Source organism: Muntiacus reevesi, chromosome 2 (assembly GCF_963930625.1).
Source record: "Muntiacus reevesi chromosome 2, mMunRee1.1, whole genome shotgun sequence".
Lineage (NCBI taxonomy): Eukaryota > Metazoa > Chordata > Mammalia > Artiodactyla > Cervidae > Muntiacus > Muntiacus reevesi.
In genome coordinates, this window is record NC_089250.1 from 19488823 (window position 1) to 19511004 (window position 22182).

The 22182-nt window shown below is 46.0% G+C and overlaps 1 protein-coding gene across 1 annotated transcript; it reads left to right on the top strand.

The window, feature by feature from the left end:
• Positions 1-14277: 14277 nt before the first annotated feature.
• On the top strand, positions 14278-16450 carry LOC136157787 (endogenous retrovirus group PABLB member 1 Env polyprotein-like). Its single transcript, XM_065919554.1, has one exon. The coding sequence runs from the start codon at positions 14688-14690 to the stop codon at positions 16122-16124; it is 1437 nt and encodes a 478-aa protein (XP_065775626.1). The 5' UTR covers positions 14278-14687; the 3' UTR covers positions 16125-16450.
• Positions 16451-22182: the final 5732 nt, after the last annotated feature.

Consider the following 22182-nt stretch of genomic DNA (forward strand, 5'->3'; position numbering starts at 1 on the left):
ATTACAAATAAGCAAGAAACTCTAGAGTAATAGTTTTGCTGCCCAGTGACTCCCGAGAGAAGGTTTTTCTATACAGAAAGATGGTCTTTCTAGACCATATAGAATGGTACCTATTATGATGTAGGAGTTCAATAAATGTGTAACATTCATAACCAAAGGTGGTTTAGTCCCTAAGTTATGTCTGACTCTTGCGACCCCATGGGCTGTAGCCCACCAGGCTCCTCTGTCCATGGGATTTTCCAGGCAAGAATACTGGAATGGTTTGCCATTTCCTTCTCCAGGGGATCTTTCCGACCCAGGGATCAAACCTGGGTCTTTTGCACTGCAGGCACATTCTTTACCAACTGAGCGAATTTTATTAATATCACTGCCCTATTTTTTTTTTTTCATTTATTTTGATTAGTTGGAGGCTAATTACTTTACAATATTGTAGTGGTTTTTGCCATACATTGATATGAATCAGCCATGGACTTACATGTGTTCCCCATCACTGCCCTATTAATAGAGTTGGAAATCTCTTGCTCTGACAGAATGTTGGGTTGAAATGGACCTGTTCTCTGGTGATGGTACTATAATAGAGCCTCACACTTCAGCAGCTTGAATGAGACAACTTGCCAGGATAGAGAGTAGGTCTGGTCTCTGGGATGCTTCTTTCAGTGATGTGAGCATCTCCCTTGCCCATCACTTTTAATGTGAGTTAATTAACACCCTCTTCAAGGCTCCATCAACATCTTGCAGAGAGGTGGTGCTGGCAACACTAATGATCTTGATGTAATCCTGTCAGGAAGCCATTCCATGGCTTATTAGGCTATCGCTCTAATTTCATCTAACTTCTGAAAAATTTCAAAATTGACTAAACTGCTTTTTGGACTTTGAATATGTAATTCTATTTAAAGCAGATTCGATCATTACCCTCAGATCATTTTCAAAATTTCTGCTGTTATTCATGCCTTCTATCTAAAAAGACCTTATATCTAGAATCTTAGACATAATTTTTCTTGGGTCATCTTTTAATTTTATGTATATTCAAGCTACCTAAGTTCCAATGAATTATGAGAAGAAATCCTGTCATCCAAATAACATCCTTTTGATTTATTTCCTGTGTTTATTAGAAAGTTTGGGGGTTTGGAGAGATCCACACAGTGACCCAGCTTGGTTTTGGTCCCTGTCCCCTAAGCACCCAGAGCTTGGACAACAGATGTGAGTGCTTCAGCTAATCAGCAAGTGCATTATTGAATCTACTCTATGAAAACTTCTTAACTCCTTATCATCATGACCACTGCAATTTTCTGTATGCTCACTGTGTACCAAACTTTACTGGATGTTTCCACTAACACTTAAAACAATCTTATGAATTGAGGTTACAACAGCTGAGGTACAGGATTTCCCTGGTGGTCCAGTGGTTAAGAATCTACCTGTCAATGCAGGGGACACAGGTTTGATACCTGCTCTGGGAGAATCCCACACACCACAGGGCAACTAAACCCATGCGCCACAACTATTGAAGCCCACAGTCTAGAGCCCATGCTCTGCATCAAGAGAAGCCGCAGCAATGAGAAGCCCATGCACTGCAGCTATAGAGCAGCCCCCTCTCACCACAACTAGAGAAAGCCCATATATAGCAACAAAGACCCAGCATAGCCAAAAGTAAACAAATAATTTTTTTTAATAATAACAAAATTTTTTTTTAAAAAAAACAGGTCAAATTATACCAAGTGCAATCCCATATCTGCTCCCTATTTTTTCTTTCCATATAAATCATCACCTTTTTGTTTACTATATACCTTACTCACTTATTTTATTATCCGTCTATACTGAAAAGTGAAAAAAAGTGAGTGTTAGCCACTCAGTCGTGTCCAACATTTTGCATCCCCTTGGACTGTAACCCTCCAGGCTCCTCTGTCCATGGAATTCTCCAGGCAAGAATACTAGAGTGGGTAGCCATTCCCTTCTCCAGGGAATCTTCATGACCCAGGGATCAAACCCAGGTCTCCTGTACTGCGGGCAGATTCTTTACCATCTGAGCCACCAGGGGCCGCAGGGAAGCCCCACTAATACTCACAGAATGCAAATTCTACATAGACAGTGACTTTTGTGTATTGAGTTCTCTGCGGTTTCCGCAGCACATAGAATAGCTCCTGTCACACTATAGGTCCTAAATAAGTGTTGTCGAATGAAGGAGCCATGGTGATTGGTTGGAAAAAGAGAACTTCAGTGGAAATGGAAAATGGGGGGGAAATTTCAGGGCAGGTTTAACCTACCAGGAGTTTGTTCTGGAGCAAGAACTTGGAGGGTTCATATATCGAGTTTTTTTCTTAAAAATGTCTTTCACACCCTACTGAAACAGAGCAGGACCCTATGGTCCTTGCATCTCCTGCCCTCAGCTTACCTTTTATATGTAGAAAAACTTCAGCCGAACAATAAGTTTAATCAGAGAATTGAGAAAATACACAAAGGCAAACACTCAAATGAGACCAAGTAATAATAGTTTGGTCATTAAGCAATGTCAAGGACCTTTACTTCCTCCTAAAGGCTACAGATAATATTCTGAGCCATATCTTGCTAACTGTTTTATAGATACTGAAACCCCCACCAGCTGAAAGAGGTTAACGACATGATGGTCAGACTGTAGCCATGACAGAAGCAGCCACAGTTCTGAGAACTGAACTCAAAGAAATGGGAACAAATCAACTGTGGAACTAAAGGTTAAGTGTACTTAAAACAATTAAGACGACACCGATCAGACCACCCTGTGACCAATTTCAAGATGACAGTCAGAGCCGACTGTGCCGTTTCCTCCCTCCATCGCTAAAATCGCTCTTGCCATGTGATTGTCAGCCAGGGGGAGCTGGCCTTTGGACAAGTCTGCCCTCCCCCACCCATCCCCCGCACAGGTTGCCAGCCTTTGAAATAAAGCAAACTGTCCTTTCTACCAACTCCGCCTCTTTATCGGCTTTAGAGTGAGCGGAATCCCCACTCCCAGTCGGGGTTTTGGCTCCCGCCGTGGAGCTCTCGCGACATCTGGCTCCCGGGATTTTCCCGAGCAACGTCGCCAGCATGAGGGCGCACCAGGGTGGCTGTGAGGAGCCGCTGCTCATGGCTGCCTGTCCCAAGGAGAGGGCTTTGGGGGGATGTTCCTAGTGGCTGCTGAAATCATTTGCTTCAGGGATCCTCCCTGTTTCTCCTCTGCTCGGCACTGGCTGTTAACTTACGCTTTTCCTCGGTGGAACGGAAACATGCGTCTGGACAAGCTGAGGAGCTCCAAGACGCAGTAAGTCAGTCAGTCCACTGGTGTGCAGCTGGGCTAACTTCTTTTGAGCACAAAGTGCCCCAAGTTTGGGTATTTGGCTAGTTGGTTCTGATGTGTGTCTGACTTCGAGGACCTTTTGTGAGGACAAAGTGCTGTTTGGGCATTGCCAGTTGGTTCTGACGTGTGTCTGTCGTGGAGAACCGTAAGTGTTGGGGAAGAGTTTGCTAGGATTTGTGACAGTTCTGTTTTCTGATGTGTGAATATATAGTCCCTCCCTGGAAATGAATTACATCCCCCCATTAGGGGATGGGAAATTTGGTGCGGCAGAACCAACTCATTCTTTAATTTCTTCATTTAGTGATGAAAGTGAAAGTTGCTCTGTCTTGTCTTACCCATTGCGACCCCATGAACTCTGTAGTCCATGGGATTTTCCAGACCAGAATACTGGAGTCGGTAGCCTTTCCCTTCTCCAGGAGATCTTCCCAGCCCAGGGATTGTACCCAGGTCTCCCGTATTGCAGGCAGATTCTTTACCAGCTGAACAACAAGGGAAATTCTCCTTTAGTGATAGAATTCCCGTTTCACCTGACCGTCTGACTTCCCGAGAGAAAAACTACCTTTCCCAGCCCCTCTTGCTACTCTGTGTCCTTGTGACTACAATCAAGCCAGTCATATGGGAGAGGAAGTGATGCTTGAAACCTCAGGTTCCTATCTTTAAAAAACAGTAATTATGCCCTTTTCTTGCTCTTTTTCCCTTCACACTGCCTGCCTGTGGATGTACCAGTGAAAACCAAGTACCACCATAATGCATAGACAGATTGACAAGCAGGTAGAATTCAGGCTCCCTGACAGGTCTTTTATGTTCAGTTAGTTACGTAGTTCAGTTCAGTTCAGTTGCTCAGTTGTGTCTGACTCTTTGTGACCCCATGAACTGCAGCACGCCAGGCCTCGCTGTCCATCACCAACTCCTGGAGTTTACTCAAGCTTATGTCCATTGAGTCTGTGATGCCATCTAACCATCTCATCCTCTGTCATCCCCTTCTCCAAGAGAAATACAAATTACTATGTTGTTTAAATCACTGTGGCTTTGACATTTGTGTCTAAACCAGTATAACATCTAATAACTGATTAGATGTTGAATTTAGAACATTGAACAAAATCTTAAAATTGAGCCCAGACACGCTAACAAAGACACCAACCACCAAGATGATCTTGCCCCCTCTTTTCTCATTTTGCTCACACTGTACATCAGACAGAGTGAGGAGAAAGTCTAGAGTTAGCCATTCTATGTCAAAGCAAAGATATGGTCCAGGCTCAGTGGTCCAAGTGTAAACAGGATGAAGAGAAGCATCTGGGCACCAGACAAATAACAGAAAACACAAAAACATCATAGAAAAAAAAAAAATAACACAATCTAGGAAAAAACATAAATCAAGAAACCAAAACGACAACATTTATTTGGTGTTATATATAGAATATGAATAAGCAAAAACTTATAATTAGAAAATAACAGGATATGACAGAAATAGGACTTTCAAATTTAAGCCAAATGGCTGAACAAACTAGCATCATTACAGGTTTAATAAATAACTTAATAAAGAACAAAATAGTTTTGAGAACAGAATTACTGGCAGAATTCATCCATAGTATCCAAGACAGGAATGAAACAGAGCTCTTTCTAGAGAAACCTGACCCCTGAAATTCTCTCTTATTGGTTTTAATCTCCTGATGCATAAACCCCTGCCTTAAGGACCAAACATCCCTGTTTCTGTGCAGCTTCTGGAGAAATTCTTAGACTCAGAATGGAGTGGAGAACAAGATGCCAGAGGGAGCCAGGAGAAAACTCAGAGACGTTAAAGTATTAAATCATGAAGAGGTGATCATTTGCATTCCTGGCCTCCAAGAGGTTCACATTTCATTAGCTTTGGAGCAATGGTATCAGAATATGATGCAGTCCCAGTGGGATTGAAATTTGTCATTTCCTGTTGAGAAACAGGGTGTGTTTTTTTTTTTTTTTTAATTTATTAAGTGCTGAAGTGTCTGCATGTTACTCTAACTTCTAAGGATAAAGTACATTCATGTGTTCAGTGCTCTGGGGAAGGCTCCAGAGTGTGCACATTTGAGGATGGGGTCTCCTCAGGCATTTTCACTCCTGTTACAAAGATCCTAGAAAATCAGCTGGTGGCCATCTCACCCCAAACACGAAGGAAGGAGGAACAAAATATTGTAGAGGTAACCCAGTAACTGAAACTGGTGGGATGACCAAGGAAGACAACAGGAGGGGAAAACCCTTCATCAAAAGCCTTCCGTGGAACCTTGGTTATTTAAGATGCTCCCATAAAAACAGTTCTGAGGGACTAATGTTTTCAGGAAATGCTATATACAACTACATACTTTTTTAAGAATCACGGCTGCTTTGATATGCTAATACACACTTTAGTCTTTAATTCAGAAGGTCCCACACTTACCATGAAAAATATCTTGTGTGCAATACTTAGACAGTTTCCCCATTCTGAGAAGTGGTTGGAAAGTAATAGGCTAAGAAATAGATGTCTTTGCATGAACACAAGACAGGAATATTAGGTTAAGTCGTAGTTGGAAGCATTGCCCCAAGATGCGAAGTGGTCCTTAAGATTCTTTGTCCTAGTTGAGCAAATAAACGGACGGAAAAAACCTAAGAGAATTTTTGATGAAGGAGACACAGATATGCAGGAATCATAGGGATGAAATCTCAGCCAGAATTTACAGCATGTCTCTATTCCCTACTCGTAACAAATTCTTTATGCTAATGAGCCTAGAATTATCTCGCATCATCCTCCCCCTGCTTAATCACCCTTGATTACCTCTGGTGTGCGCTGGTAACCTCAGGTTAAACAATGCAGGCAGCCCCTACCTCTTCCCAGGCTGTGACAATGTATCATAATTGAGCCATTTCTGCCTCTCTGGTCACCCTCCTATTCTCCAAAGTGCATCCTCTGTACATTAATCTGCTAGTTAAATATTGATAGCAAGCCTCTGCCTTAATATTTACTTTGTTGCTCCATTATTGCTATATACTGGGTGATTATTTGTTTCTGTCTTCCCAGCATGTTTAATCAGGACTGAGTCAAGCTTTCCTATGTTTAACCTTCTCGTCCAATCATAGCGGGAGAGTGTTTGGGAGAGTATTTCTGACACCAGCTCTCAAATGATTCTCTGTGCTTGCTCAGTGCATGTGCCACCACAGCCAGTAGGGGTCAGAAGGGCATTTCTCTTGGGGTCAGGTGGTTGGTAGTGAGAAAGGAAAGCCTTGGAGGCTCTGTCTCAGGTTGAACATCTCTCTTTGAACATGGCCTCCTAAATGTAGTCTAAGGGAGAACCAGAGTCAACCAGGTAGCTTCTGTGTTTTTGAATGAAATGTTAGCGCTGGAACTCTTCAGCGCCTAAACTTGCTATGACAGCAGCCATTCCATCCCCACAAAGACTGTGGAAAGTGCCAAAAATAGAGACCTAGATGCCACCCCTGGTCTTGATGGGAGTCTATTAGAAGCTCTCTGGCAAGTAACTGCACCCTCTCCATTTGCCTCGACTGCCTCACCAAGCTGTGAGGAAGTATTAAGTTATGAGTGAATGAGAATCATCTTTGAAAATTCACTCTACTGGGAAATAAAGATGCTTTATGGCATAGAAATGTAAATATCACCCTTGAATCAAGAGGATCCTTCTGCATTAATCCTACGGTGTCAGTGGCAGATTCCAACATTTGTTTTCCAAACTGAAATCTGTGACCTCCCCCAGCAGAAAGGCCACAGTTGCCTTTGGTATGTGTATATTTGAGGAGGAAATAAAAATTAAATTTTAGGCATTTTTTGCTGTAATCGAAAGAAAAAGATTTAACGGATGTACTTGGGCTCTTTGCAAGCAGTGAGTTGGGAATTCTCTTTCTGCCTCTCCACCCCCACTCTGATAAAATGGAGGCAAGCAAGTGAATCTTCCAGGAAGTCACTATCTGACTTTCAATGAGAGTGCCTTGCACTTTAGAGACTTTAGGTAATATTGATATCACATTGAGCACATAGTTTAAAGTTCCTCCACTGGGTGGGTCCATTGGGTGCCAACTAGGCAAATGGTCCTTCACATCGGTAGAATGAATAAGAGTCAATGCACGGTAGTGACTTTTCCAGCTGTTTCCCACATGGTTGTTCCCATCCTCTGAGTCCTGGGAAATTGAAGGCTTCTCTGGCAGTAGTGACATCTGCAGTCATAGAACCTTGAATCTGGGGCCTTCTCCAGTAGTCCGATGCTTAAGACTCTGCTTTCCAATGCAAGAGATGCAAGTTGGATCCCTGATCCGGGAACTAAGGTCACTTAAGCTGTAGGGGATAGCCAAAAGTTTTTTAGAAAAAAGAAGAAAAAGACTAGAATCCAAATCGCTAACCTCCAAGAAAGCTACGTGCTTTGTGCCTGACCCATTCTTCAAAAATTTCTGATTATTTGACATTCCTCTAGAACACTATCCCCTGTCACCCTGCCTTGCTTTTTGCAAACAATTGGAATACTCAGTCTCCTCCTGCTTGATCCTCCTTGACTGATTGCCTCAGAACTTCCAACTCAATTTCGGAGCTCATTTTCAAATTTCCCACTTAGGATAAGCCTTCCTGGTCCTCACAAATGAGAGAAAGCCACTCTAGATCCCCATAGCATAAGCACAGACCACTTCTAGCAACATCACATACACTATAACTATTTGTTTACACTTTCTATATAAGTCAACCTGTAGATAATTAAATCAAGGTCACTCTAGGAAGTTCAATAGGAGTTGAACATTCCAAGACTTCAGTGCAATAAGCTAGTTACAAAGGTATTGAGAGAGTTGACAAGCTCAAGAGGGGACAATGAGGCAATGCAGATTGTAATGACACTGGACAAGCTGCTAGCTACCTGCTGGGTGTGAAGAAGGAATTCATAGGGCCAGGACTCCATCTCAGGCCTGTCCGTGCTGATCGTGCTCGGCTGCCTCTCCAGTGGACTCTGAACTCTCTGCTTAGTGCCTGTGGGAATGACAATGGAAGAATAAGACCCCCTCCAGACAGGGGAATCTTGAAGATCACATCCAGGTTACTCATTGCCTAAGAGGAAGCATACCGTAATCACCCCTGTCTCCAGACAGGTCATAAACTTTTTCCGTATCTATCAGGATGTAATCACAGGCTTATCGATTATTAACTGGTTGGAATATAACTGCAGACTTATTGATCATTGACTGTTTGAACACATAACACGTACACATGGGGTAGGTGGCGGGTTTGGACATGTACACATGGGGTAGGTGGTGGGTTTGGACACACATGGGGTATAAAAGATTTTCACAAATGCTGGACGGGGTCCTTGGCTAAGAGGAGACTCTACCTTGGGCCCGCCGGCGTAATAAACTGCACTCCACTATCTGCATTGTCCTTCTGAGTGAGTCTGTTTCCTGGAAAGCGTGGCTATAACATTTGGTGCATTGGCCGGGAAACTCCTCACTTTGAGGAGACAGGTCTCATTTGAGGCCACCCCGAGGCTTTGTGGCTTGAATCTCCTAGAGGGGGGAAGGCGCCTCGCCCCTCTGGAAGAATTCAGCCTTTCAAAGCCCAGTTTCTTCGCTTTGGCAGGTAGTGAACGGCAGCAGGGGAACTGAGCGCTCAGGTGAGGAGGAGCCCACCCAGTAGGGTGGAAGAGGGGGCCTGATCACCCCACTGGGAGGGACCAGAAGGGAGCCGCATAGGAAACTGGTTTGGGTTGGTGACGATAGCTGCTCGGCATTCAGGTCGACGGCCGTGCCAGGGATAAAGAAAGGGAACTTAGGGTTTAAGAAGGTCAGTCAGGAGGTGTGTCCACGCCGTCCTAGGGAACGTGCCGAGCTGTCGCCACAGGTTTTTCTTTTTTTTACAAAGAGGATATTGATTTCTGCGTGCTCGTATTCTGCCCTCCCCCAGGAGGTACCCATTTGCTGTGTGACCCATCATCTCCCCTGCCAGTGGAAACAGGTAAATTGGCTTCTCGGGAAGGCCCTGGGACGTGGGAATCCAGAGGTAAGAAAATGGGAGGAAGCGGATCTAAGGCCACTGTATTGGAGAATATGATTAAGAATTTTAAAAAAGGATTTGATGGAGACTGTGGGAAGAAAATGACACCCGGCCGGCTCCGTACCCTTTGTGAAGTCGAATGGCCTTCAATGGGAGTTGACTGGCCACCAGAGGGAACTATGGACTTAAATCTCATAAAGGCAGTCTATGCTATAGTTACGGGAAAGCCCGGACACCCTGATCAGTTCCCGTACATAGACTTGGCTGGGAATAGCCCAAGACCCCCCCAAATGGGCCCGTTTTTATGCTCATGGCGGGGAAGGAAAAATCTTGATGGCCCAAAAGATAACCAAGGATGAGAAGGAAATTTTACAAGACCCTGAAGGAGATGAGCTTCCCCCACCGCCGTATTGGATGATGGTTCCGCCAGCTAGTAACACCATGGCCACCAAAGGAAACAGCCAGAGACCGGTAAGCCTCCCGGACTCCTCAGCGGTCCCGACAGCTCCACAGGTTGTAGAGCCGCCCTCCCGGCAGACTCCAACCTCAACTGGAGGGGCAATGAGCCCACCGGACTCTACCACCCCGGATGCTGCTCCTACGTTCCCTAAACTCTACCCTCCACTCCCGGTAAGTACTCCCGGACAAGGGGGAGGAACCACTGGAATTAAACAAAGGCTCCGCTCTGCAAAAGAGCCAGAGGAAAAAATACCCTTGCAGATGCCCCTCAGAGAAGTTCAGCAACCCCCAATGATAGGGGAGGATGGTAATTATCACCAAGCTCCTGTAACCTATTACTATCAGCCCTTTTCATCAACTGATATACTGAACTGGCAAAAACACACCTCCTCTTACTCGTTGGAACCCAGGGCATGACTAGACTATTGGAGACTATTTTCCGCACTCATCGACCAACCTGGGACGATATAATGCAATTACTATCATCACTCTTCAGTACAGAAGAGAGATACAGGATCAACACTGAGGCAAGGAAATGGTTACAGGAGATGGTCCCTGAGGGCACTGCTAACCCAGAGAGGTGGATAGAACAAGCCTTCCCCACTGACAGACCTAACTGGGACTATTATACAGAGGAGGGAAAAATCCAATTAGAAAGATACCAGACAGCGATTATACAAGGGCTTAGAAGGGGAGCCCGGAGGCCGATGGACATGTCTAAACCGGCCGGAATAGTTCAGAAGGGAAACGAGTCACCCTCCAAATTTTACAAGAGACTTTGTGAGGCCTACAGACTCTATACACCCATAGATCCAGAAGCTATGGGCTCCCAGATTGTTATAAATTCGTCATCCATCTCGCAAGCATTTCCTGACATAAAACGAAAGTTTCAAAAGACCGAGGGAGTTCTATCCATGTCTAGCTCTCAGTTGATTGAGATAGCAAACAAGGTGTTCCGGAATAGGGACACGGAAATAGAAAAGAAATACGAGAAGAGGTATAAAGACGAGCAGAGGAGAACAGATGAGAGGTTTGCAATGTTGGCTGCTGCGCTTGGAAAATCTTCCGGAGACTTTTCCACCGCAAAAGCAAAGAAGACCCCCCCTAGCTTCGAGGTCAGGACAGCCCTCCAACCGGTCCCAACGGAGGCCACGGGCTCCATTACAGTCAAATCAATGTGCCCGATGCCGGGTTTGGTCATTGGAAGAATGAGTGCCCAGAAGGAAGAAGGGAAAATAAATCCCTCCCAGTTGCAGAACTCACTAACATAGAGACTGAATAGGGATGCCGGGGCTCAAAGACATCAGGTCCCCAAGAGCCCATGGTAACTTTAAAAATTAGGGACCAAGACATTGACTTTATGGTGGACACCGGGGCAGAATTGTCTGTAGTAACTAAACCAGTGGCGCCACTGTCTAAAAGGACTGCTGCTGTAACTGGGGTTTCGGGAGAAGAAATGGTTAAGTCGTTTTGCCAGCCCAGAAAATGTCAGATGGGGGGTCACCAAGTGACTCATGAGTTCCTCTATATCCCTGAGTGCCCAGTACCCCTGCTGGGGAGAGACTTACTCTCCAAACTGGGAGCACAAGTGACTTTCTCTCCTGAAGAGAGGCCCACTTTTCAGGTGGGCACAACAACCTACTTACTCTCCCTCTCTGTGCCCCCTCAAGACGAATGGAGGCTACATGAGCTTCCTGGAGATAAACAAGACCAGGCAACAGAGTTGGAGAGAAGACTGACTCAGCTATTCCCTGAAGTCTGGGCCGAAGATAACCCCCCTGGGCTAGCTAGACACCAAGCCCCTGTAATAATAGAACTCAAACCTGGTGCAACCCCAGTGAGAAAGCGGCAATACCCAATACCCATAGAAGCCCGAATTGGGATTCTGCCTCACATCAACAGGCTAAAACAGGTAGGCATCCTGGTGGAATGTCAATCAGCCTGGAACACACCAATCTTGCCGGTAAAAAAAGGAAGGAGAACAAGACTATAGGCCTGTGCAGGATCTCAGATTGGTCAATCAGGCTGCTGTAACTCTGTACCCGACCGTCCCAAACCCCTATACCTTACTTAGCCTCCTCCCACCTAAGACAAGGATCTATACTTGTTTGGACCTCAAAGATGCCTTTTTCTGTATACGCCTAGCACCTGCATCACAACCCATCTTTGCCTTTGAATGGGAGGACCCCATCGGAGGCAATAAGCAGCAGCTCACCTGGACTCACCTCCCGCAAGGATTCAAAAACGCACCAACCATCTTTGGAGAAGCCTTGGCCTCGGACCTGGAACCTTTCCAGCCTGAAAGGTATGGATGTTGGCTCCTGCAATATGTGGACGACCTGTTGCTGGCCGCTGAGACCTGGGAAGAATGCTGGGAAGGGACCCAAGCGCTCCTCCAATTGCTGGCAGAAGCAGGATACCGAGTGTCCAGGAAAAAGGCACAAATCTGCAAGGAGGAGGTAAGGTATTTGGGGTTTGTCTTAAGGGAAGGCACAAGGTTGCTGTACCAATCTAGGAAAGAAGTAATTCTGAGGCTCCCCACGCCTAAGACTCGGCGACAAGTCAGGGAGTTCCTAGGGGCCACTGGATTCTGCAGGATTTGGATTCCAAGGTACTCTCAAATAGCCCAGCCCTTATTTGAGCTCCTGACAGGGCCTGAAGAAAATCCTGTAAACTGGACTGAAAAATAGCAGGAAGCCTTTGAGGAGCTGAGGCTAGCAACCACCTCCGCCCCAGCCTTGGGATTGCCAGACCTCACCAAACCATTCACCTTGTATGTGACTGAGAAAGATAAAACAGCCATGGGGGTTTTGACTCAAACCTTGGGAACGTGGGACAGGCCAATAGCTTATCTTTCAAAGCGACTTGATAATGTTGCCACCAGTTGGCCTGGCTGTCTGTGGGCAGTGGCCGCAGTCGCCTTACTGGTACGTGAGGCCACAAAGCTGACTTTTGGCCAGGACCTGATCGTAAAGGTCCCACATGAAGTCAACACCCTCTTTCGAGGAGACACCCACAAATGGCTGTCAAATTCCCGGATTTTTCAATACCAGGGACTGCTGTGTGAAAACCCCAACCTCCGTATTGAACCTTGCCAGGGTTTAAACCTGGCAACGCTTCTCCCAGTGGGAGAAGGAGGACCCACTCACGATTGTAAGGAAGTCTTAGAGGAGGTCTATGCTAGCCGTCCAGACCTCCGAGCCAGGCCAATTTCAAATCCTGACTGGACTCTGTACACTGATGGCACCAGCCTGGTAAAACTAGGACAGCGACTGTCAGGCTATGCTGTAGTTACAGAGAGGACTGTTATAGAGGCCGGCCCCTTGCCACAGCACTGGTCAGCCCAATGAGCAGAGTTATGGGCCTTAGTCCGGGCACTGCAGCTGTCAAAGGGCAAGAGAGTGAACGTCTACACTGACTCCCGGTATGCTTTCGCTACACTCCACGCACATGGGGCGCTATACCGGGAGAGAGGCCTTCTAACGGCCAATGGAAAGGACATTAAGAATAAGGAAGAGATCCTGATTCTGTTAGATGCTGTCTGGAGCCCCACGGAGGTAGCAGTCATGCACTGCCGTGGGCACCAGAAGGAAGACACCCCACAGGCTCGAGGAAATAGGCTGGCTGATGAGACCGCCAGACGAGCAGCCGAGGACAGGAAAGAATCCGGGGAAATCCCCATGAGAACATTTGTCCTAGCTGAGCTACCCGAGCTGGCCCTAGACTCCCCGACATACACCGAGGCTCAAAACCAGCTAGCTGAAGCAGAGGGAGGCACCAAAACAGAGAAAGGATGGTGGGAACTGCTAGGTGGTAAGCTACTAGTGCCTGAAAGGGTGGCCCCCTCTCTGGTGAGCCAAGCTCATCGTATGGCTCACCTAGGACATGACAAACTGGAGGACTTGATCCGAAGGTATTTTCTGGTTCCTCGCCTCTCCTCTCTATGTAGAACGGAATCCCAAAATTGTAACGCCTGCTCTCAGATTAATGCCGCTCCAGGGTACAGACCAAAACCCCCAGGCATCCAGTTAAAAGGTACCCTTCATTTTGAACACGTGGAAGTGGACTTCGCTGAGATGAAACCATATCACCATTTTCACTACCTGTTGGTCTTGGTATGTACATTCTCGGGATGGGTGGAGGCCTTCCCCACCCGAACTGAAAGAGCATCAGAAATGGCTCGGAGCCTGCTTAGGGAGATAAATCCTCGATTTGGATTCCCCACCAGCATAGGATCAGATAATGGGCCACCCTTCATATCGGATCTGATACAACAAGTAAGTAAAGCCATGAATGTAAAATGGAAGTTACACACTGCCTACCGGCCTCAGAGCTCCGGAATGGTAGAACGAACTAACCGGACACTAAAGGAGACACTTTCTAAATGGATTATAGAGACTGACTGTTCCTGGGTGGATTTACTCCCCATGGCCTTGCTCAAGCTCGGGATGACCCCACGGTCCCATGGCTACTCTCCCTATGAAATTGTGTATGGGAGGCCTCCTCCCATAATAAGACAGGTAACAACTGATATACTTCAGGTAGGAGGAGACGGGATATCACAGCAGATGGAACAACTAGGTAAGGTAATTAATCAAGTAACTAAGTTTGTGCAAGAAAGAATACCGTTCCCCTTGGGGGAGCAAATGCATGAGTTTATACCAGGGGACCAGGTATGGGTGAAAGACTGGAAACATGACTCCCTAGCCCCCCGGTGGAAAGGTCCTTATACTGCTGTTTTAACCACTCCTACCGCAGTTAAAGTTGCAGGCATTGCCCCTTGGATCCATCACACCAGAGCGAAGAAGGCATAGAACACTGACCCGGAGGACGCTGAGTGGACCACCCAGAAGGACCCCACCAACCCATGGGGAACCAAGATCATTCTGAAGAGGAAGAAGAGAACGAGATCCCCAACGAGCCCTCTACAGGATGGAGCTGGGTAAACGACTCCCGCTGCTCGGCCTCATCAACGCAATTCTGAACCTGACCAGTGTCCCTGCACAGGATAACGTCTTCATCTCTTGGGCACATTCTTATGCGAACTTCCACAACTCCTCCAACTGTTGGGTATGTGGGGCCATGCCCCTGTCAGTAGTGGACGGACTCCCCTGGTGGGTATCGCCACTCCGTTATGGGGATTTTATACCACTGTGTTCCTTCTTAGAGCAACAGAGAGGAACTTTTCTCTCTCTCACCAATCATAACCTTTCTTTGCTCTCCTGGTGTAAGAAGAAGCCATCAATGGGCCAGGGACATAGGGTTACATTTAACATGAACACCAGCCTTACAGAAGTAACAAAGGCTTATACCTCATATATGAAAAATAAAAAGGAGAAGGGTTCTCTTACAAAAGGGGGACAGGCCTCCCGGTACCTTGAGCAATACTACCAGGTCTGGGATGAATATTTCTGGATGACTCCTGAGAAAGGACAGTTGATTACCCCTGCTACTATTTGCTGGGAACAAAAAGAACAGAAAGTTGGATTTGGAGACCACCCCCTAGACCCAAAAGAATTAAAATATATGGGTTATTTGCCCCCTGAACAATGTAAACAAATCTTGGAAGTTACCTATCGCCCCAATCAGTCTGTTCAGTGGCCCGGTTCCGACTGGAAATATAATCCTGGAATCCGCTGGGTAGCCCCCAATGGGACCCAGTGGCTCTGTGGGCTTAACTTATGGCCATGGTTACCAGTTGGCTGGGTGGGGCGTTGCACATTAGGGTTTGCTTTCGCCCATGGCAGTATTAAGCCTAGTCTATACCAGCCTCCAGTAAACCTGCCTTATATGCATGCAAGATGGACACGATCTGTGTTCCAATGGTATGACTATCTTGCTGCCTTGTTTGTGCCCTCTGTAGGGACGACGGATATCATGGTTAAGGTAGAGGCCTTAACTAATTTCACTAAACAGGCCCTCTTAGACAGTACAAAAGCCATTCAAGCTTTGAACGAAGAACAAATTCAGATGAGGAAGGCAGTAATTCAAAATAGGATGGCATTAGACATACTCACAGCAGCCCAAGGAGGGACTTGCACCGTAATTAAAGTCGAATGTTGTGTGTACATCGCTGACCTGTCTGGAAATGTATCTACTGCCTTGAAGGATATGCAAAATCAAGTGAAAGCCATGTCTAATGAAAATATTCCCTTTTGGACTTCAGTTCTCTCCTGGGTAAAGGGAGACTGGTGGAAAACCATTGTAACTGTTGTTATAGTAATCTTAATCATACTGCTCTGTGGGCCCTGCTTCCTACAATGTCTTGTGAATTTTGTAACCCAGAGGTTGATAGCATTCTCTCATGTGGGTAACAGGAGGGTTAAGGTACAATATATCTCAATGAATGATGCTCATTATGGAAACTAAGAGCATCAAGAGGGGGGCATAAAGAAGGAATTCATAGGGCCAGGACTCCATCTCAGGCCTGTCCGTGCTGATCGTGCTCGGCTGCCTCTTCAGTGGACTCTGAACTCTCTGCTTAGTGCCTGTGGGAACGACAATGGAAGAATAAGACCCCCTCCAGACAGGGGAATCTTGAAGATCACATCCAGGTTACTCATTGCCTAAGAGGAAGCATACCGTAATCACCCCTGTCTCCAGACAGGTCATAAACTTTTCCCGTATCTATCAGGATGTAATCACAGGCTTATCGATTATTAACTGGTTGGAATGTAACTGCGGGCTTATTGATCATTGACTGTTTGAACGCATAACACGTACACATGGGGTAGGTGGTGGATTTGGACACGTACACATGGGGTAGGTGGTGGGTTTGGACACGTACACATGGGGTATAAAAGATTTTCACAAATGCTGGATGGGGTCCTTGGCTAAGAGGAGACTCTACCTTGGGCCTGCTGGCGTAATAAACTGCACTCCACTATCTGCATTGTCTTTCTGAGTGAGTCTGTTTCCCGGAAAGCGTGGCTATAACAGGTGGGGCTGGAGGAATGAAGGAAAAATAACTGCTCTCAGAATTCAGAAACCAAGGCTACCTAGCCAGATCTGGTCCATGAGAGCTGGCACCCCTGGGTCACCACCCAAAATAGAGACAAATGGGGATGGCTATCCTGGCATCTTCCATTTTTCATTCTACTGCTGGTGCTCCTACCACCTTGAAACTGACCTGAAGCCAGTGACCCAGAGAGCCTGGCTCAGAGACACAGCTTTCAGGGAAAAGTCTAAGATTGAGTCTGAAAGCAAAGAAGTAAGTGGCTGACTTGACGACTTCTCTCCCTCGGTAGATGGTGAACTTTATTTGGTACCCTCAGCACAAGATACTATGTAGATCTGTCGAGCAAAGTACTGACTTAACCTGAGATCTATTTTCTTTGTAATCTTGTCAAAAGGGCTTATGCTTTTTTAGAAAAATAATACCAATTCTCTCAGTCTACCTTAAACCATTTTCTTTCTCTTCATCAAACTGAAAATTTCTCTTTTTCTCCCTTTAACCACGTTATTTCCATCTTTGTGGGCTTTTCACAGTTCCCACATTCCCAGCATTCCAAGGGGATGATAAGAAGCTGCTGGTAATCTTGTTGGAAATTTGCATTGAGTTCCCTAGGGCACTGCTCTGGAGGCCAGTCAAGCTAAGAAAGGAGCTTCTTTTGCTATCAGACACTTTTTAAGTCTTTTCATTATGAATTCACCAGTGCAGCACATAATGAGGTCTTGTAGTAGCAGACAGGGAATTCATTTCTCAGCCAAGTGGCTGAACTTGTAAGCTGCCAGATCGTGGACCATTATCTATAATTACTCCTTGGGTATTCCGCAAAGATCGTTTTCTTTGTAGAATTAAAAAAAAAAAGAAAAGAAAAAAGGCAGGTCTTGCTATCGGTTTGGTAGATTAAATTTAGGCCAAAGGAAGATGAACTGGGGTTGCTATCTTAAGAGGGGATGTTTCTCTCCTCCCAAGACGAAATCATTTGCCCTCTACCTTGGCCAGAAAACCACCTTCAGTGAGGCACCTGACTGGGACACGTGAATGTGTGTTGAAAGTGAAATTCTCTCATTCGTGTCCGACTCTTGCAACCCCGTGGACTATATAGTCCATGAAATTCTCCAGGCCACAATACTGGAGTGAGTAGCCTTTCTTTTCTCCAAGGGATCTTCCCAACCCAGGGATCAACCCAGGTCTCCCATGTTGCAGGCGGATTCTTTAACAGCTGAGCCACCAGGGAAGCCCAACTGTGTGTTTACTGGTCTCTAAAACCCTGGGTTCTTTGCTATTTGCCTGCTTTTATATGTGAGTTCACTGTCCATGAGTTTTTATTTCAGTCATGACATTTCTCAGGACTTGCTTATAAATCAGCCAGGTGCCAGATTCCTTACCCAAATGCAGGGAAAGAAAAAAAATCTTATGCTACTCCAGGGGGAAACAAAATCTAGAAAACTGAATGAGCAAAAATTATGTTGCTGCTTGAGGAAGACGGATGAGAAGGTGGCCAAGATGTGCTTGAGCCCACTGGTATGAATCCACCAAAAGCTGATTACGTAGGTCTCTTCCCAACTCAGCATTCAGTGAAGTCATATCAGTAGCTTGAAATTGACCCAAGTGAGAATACTTCCACCACACAAATAGGCAAACACTACGAATCGGTGCTCTTTCCTTTTCCTTTCTTATCTGATATCCTGTAAAACATTTGCCAGTGAGCCATGGGAAGGAAAGAATCTCACTTTTGCCAGCCCTTGCCCTTTGATAAGGGACTTTCTGGGTGGCTCAGTGGTAAAAGAATCCTCTTGCCAATGTAGGAGCCATAGGAGACACAGGTTCAATCCCTTGGAGAAGGAAATGGCAACCCACTCCAGTATTCTGGCCTGGAAAATCCCATGAACAGAGGAGTCTGGCGGGTTACAGTCATGAGATTGCAGAGTCAGATACAGCTGAAGCAACTGAGCATGCATGCACACGCACACAAACGTACACACAAGCTTTGATAAAGCCCATCAGATAAAGACCACCATGGACACGCCAGCAGGCAAACAAATTTAGGTTTATAACTTGCTACATCAAGGATGATCAAACACTGCAGGGTGTGGGACAGCTCATCACAGGGGAGGTGGGGTGGTTCAGAGTGATTTAAAGAGGGACTGGGGGAGAGGGAACTGCTCTGCAGTGGAGGCTGCCAGGCTGCAGGCAGTTTAGAAACCTGCAGAGCAGTACTCATCACCCTGGGGAGCGAGGATGAAGTGGGGCTGAGGCAGTCATTGGGAACGTTGTTATTAGGTAAGAAAAGCAGTGATTGCTCTGAGAAGGGAGGTCACTCATCATTTCCCAGCTGTGGTATTGCCCTGGGAGGCACCCCATGTGGCCTCAGCTGGGTCCCATCAGAAACTTGTTCTATTTAGCTTATGTTGGGGACCTCACAGTCTGATTACCAGCAGTGCTAAGTGGACTCAGGGTCCTGTTTCCTTGGAAACTGCCAAGTTGAGATAACTGTGGAATGTTGTCTTCAAAGGCCTTATCGCCTGGTTTGGACACCAAGGCTGCTTCTGTGTCAAAGTGACCCATAGGCTCAGAGCCCCCAGGCAAGAATGGCCATCCATTCCCTCTGAAGTGAAGCAAACAACAAAGTGTCTCACTGTCTCAGATGAACAAAAGTGGTTTTCCCAGGTTCACACCTCAGCAGTCTTCACCTGATCACCATTGCTTATTTCACATGCATGTGTCTGGCGACTGGATTCACAGGGGACAAGGCCGTATTTTTCCCCCACAGGAAGTGCCAATGCAGTGGAAGGTTTTAAGGCTTGAACAACTTTGTGTCTTAAATACCTTTCGTCTCCAGAACAAGGCACAGAGCCTGGTACAAAGTCAGTGCCTAAGAAATGCTTACGAAGTTCAATTCTAGGGGATGGGGTTATTAGGGAGAGAAATGGGACTCTCGAGCCCAAAATGGGACTGCGGGAACCACACTGTTTAGACAGTTCTATACTCTGCTTGTTTACAAGTTATTTGTTACCATTGTGATCAAGTTCCTTTTTCTGTAGCAAATGTTGCTCCAACCCTTCACGGATAGGAAGGAAAATGTGGTATCTGCAGCTGTGCCCGGTAGGTGTGGCCCCTCTGCGAGTAAACATAAAGTGTGACCTTCTACAGGTCACATCCATATGGCCACAAACCCCCAGGTTTCAGCAACGTTGCTCTTATTTTAGTCCACAAACCACCCACACCTGGATCACCTTGAACTTGCTTAAAAAACGCAAACTCCCATCCAGGGGACACTAAGGTTTTAGAATAGCCAATCCAGATTGTGTAATCTTATTTTATTTTTTTTCCCATAAGGTCTGTTCATCTAATAAATCAACAGGAATGTATTGATTCTCTCATCCCAGGACCAAAGAGAAAAAGACACTCCGGGAACTTACAGTCTTCTGATAAACTCATCTGCCACGACTACTTGCCTTGATCTGAGAGAGATCTTGTTTTCCTTTATTTAGACTAAAAAATAAAAAAAATGACATCAGACTTCCTGGCCAGCAATCAGAATTGCTAATATTTACAAGCTGAGCTGTTTGCAAGCTCAGAGGGTAGGATTGCTTGGGAGTGGGTTAGAGCTTGCACTCAGCCAGCTTTTCTTGCCTCCTCCACCACAGTCCACTCCCCAAGTCCCGACCCTCAGCTGTTAGTTCATTGCAGAGTCTGGCGCCCAGTCCTTGGCCCCACCTGACCAGCCCCCCAGAGGGCCTGTTTCTCCTGTCCCTTCCAAACTCTAAGCTGCACCCTGTACAGGGTAGGATCTCACCTGCTCAAAGGCCGGCAGTGCAGGTGATGTCCTGCCTAGGGCAAACTTTGACTAATGAGGGACAAGACAGGCTAGAGCCATCCCACCCCAAATACACATGCCCACAGACTGTTCCAGGCAAGGGACTCCCTGGAAGAGCACCCCTAGGTAAAGAACTGAGGCTAAGACATTGTCTCTATGCATGCTAAGTTTCAGTCATCTCCGACTCTGCGCGACCCTGTGGACTGCAGCCTGCCAGGCTCCTCTGTCCATGGGATTCTCCAGGCAAGAATACTGGAGTGGGTTGCCATGCTTGTCTCTGGCATCTTCTGCATTGGCAGGCGGGTTCTTTACCACTAGCACCACGTAGGAAGTTTTTTCCCCAGTTTGTCTATTAAAATACTTTAAATGTCTAGCTTCGGCATTACGAGTAACCATGACCATCTCTGCCTTGACATCAAGGATGCTACTTTGCTCATATTTGTTTATCTAGTGCAAGGATCATGCCTTCAATAGAGATTCAGTTAAGTGTGTATTTAATTGAATAATTCAAAGTCTCTGCCCTCAGGAGACTTGCAATCAGAATTGCCAGTTACCTGGTGCCATCCTTGAAATGGACTTGGCCCCCCAACCATCACGTACCTGAGCAACCCTATGAGATCATGGAATATTAGAAGTGAAAAGTGGGAGAGAAGAGAACAAAAGAGATGATCGATTATAAATTTCAAAATTCCAAAATGAACTGCTGAGGGGACTGTGATTGTCCTGGTGTCCTGGGCTATGGTAGTCACTGGTGTACCACAGGGCTGGTGAACCATCTCCATACAAGAGCAACCAGCGGAAGTCTTTCAGAGGCTCAACCCATACAAGCACATCTCTGATTTTAATATGCAAATCATATAACCTTATCTTTTGAGGAACTTTTCTATTTCACAGATCTTCATAAATTGAGAATATGCTAGTTAATTTACATTTTTTATCAAACACAGATGTTTGCATCACACACAGCTTTCAAAAAAATCCAATCAAACGATCTAGGCATGGTCCCCAGAGTTAACTATAATCAGTTCTTTTGATTTCCCTCAAGTGTTTACAATCACATTTCTAAATAATATGTTGCTATTTCTAATTCTTGGTTTGTCAGTTTAGACATTAACTATTAAATCCCACCATGGTGTATAAGAACTTACCTCTCACCACCCGCCCCCCTCCCATCCCTGCTGCTTTTTTCCACCCTCCCAACTCAGGTTTATCACAGTATTGAGTTTTATCAATAGTCAACCAGGTATCAATATACAATCATCCTTCACTACTGAGCCCATCAGGCTTTCCTGGTGGCTCAGATGGTAAAGAATCTGCCTGCAGTGCAGGAGAGGTGGGTTCAATCCCTGGGTCAGGAAGAAGAAGGAAATGACAACCCACTCCAGCATTCTTGCCTAGAGAATTCCATAGACAGAGGAGCCTGGCGGGCTACAGTTCCTGGGGTCGCAAAGAGTCAGACAAGACTGAGTGACTTTCACACACTGAGCCTATTAGCACACAGGTCAATACTCCTTTCCCACACACTTCTTTTCCAGGGGTTAATAATCACTCCATTCAGTTCATTGTCCAGTTTTGTTTGTGTGGATCCCAGTTCCTCTCCAGACGTTCCTGTAGTTCTGCCACGCCTATATGTGTGTCCATGTCACTCTCTCCCCGCATCT

Bases quoted from the DNA above. Each gene is read 5' to 3' on its own strand.
- LOC136157787 (XM_065919554.1), top strand. From the start codon at position 14,688: ATGGAGCTGGGTAAACGACTCCCGCTGCTCGGCCTCATCAACGCAATT.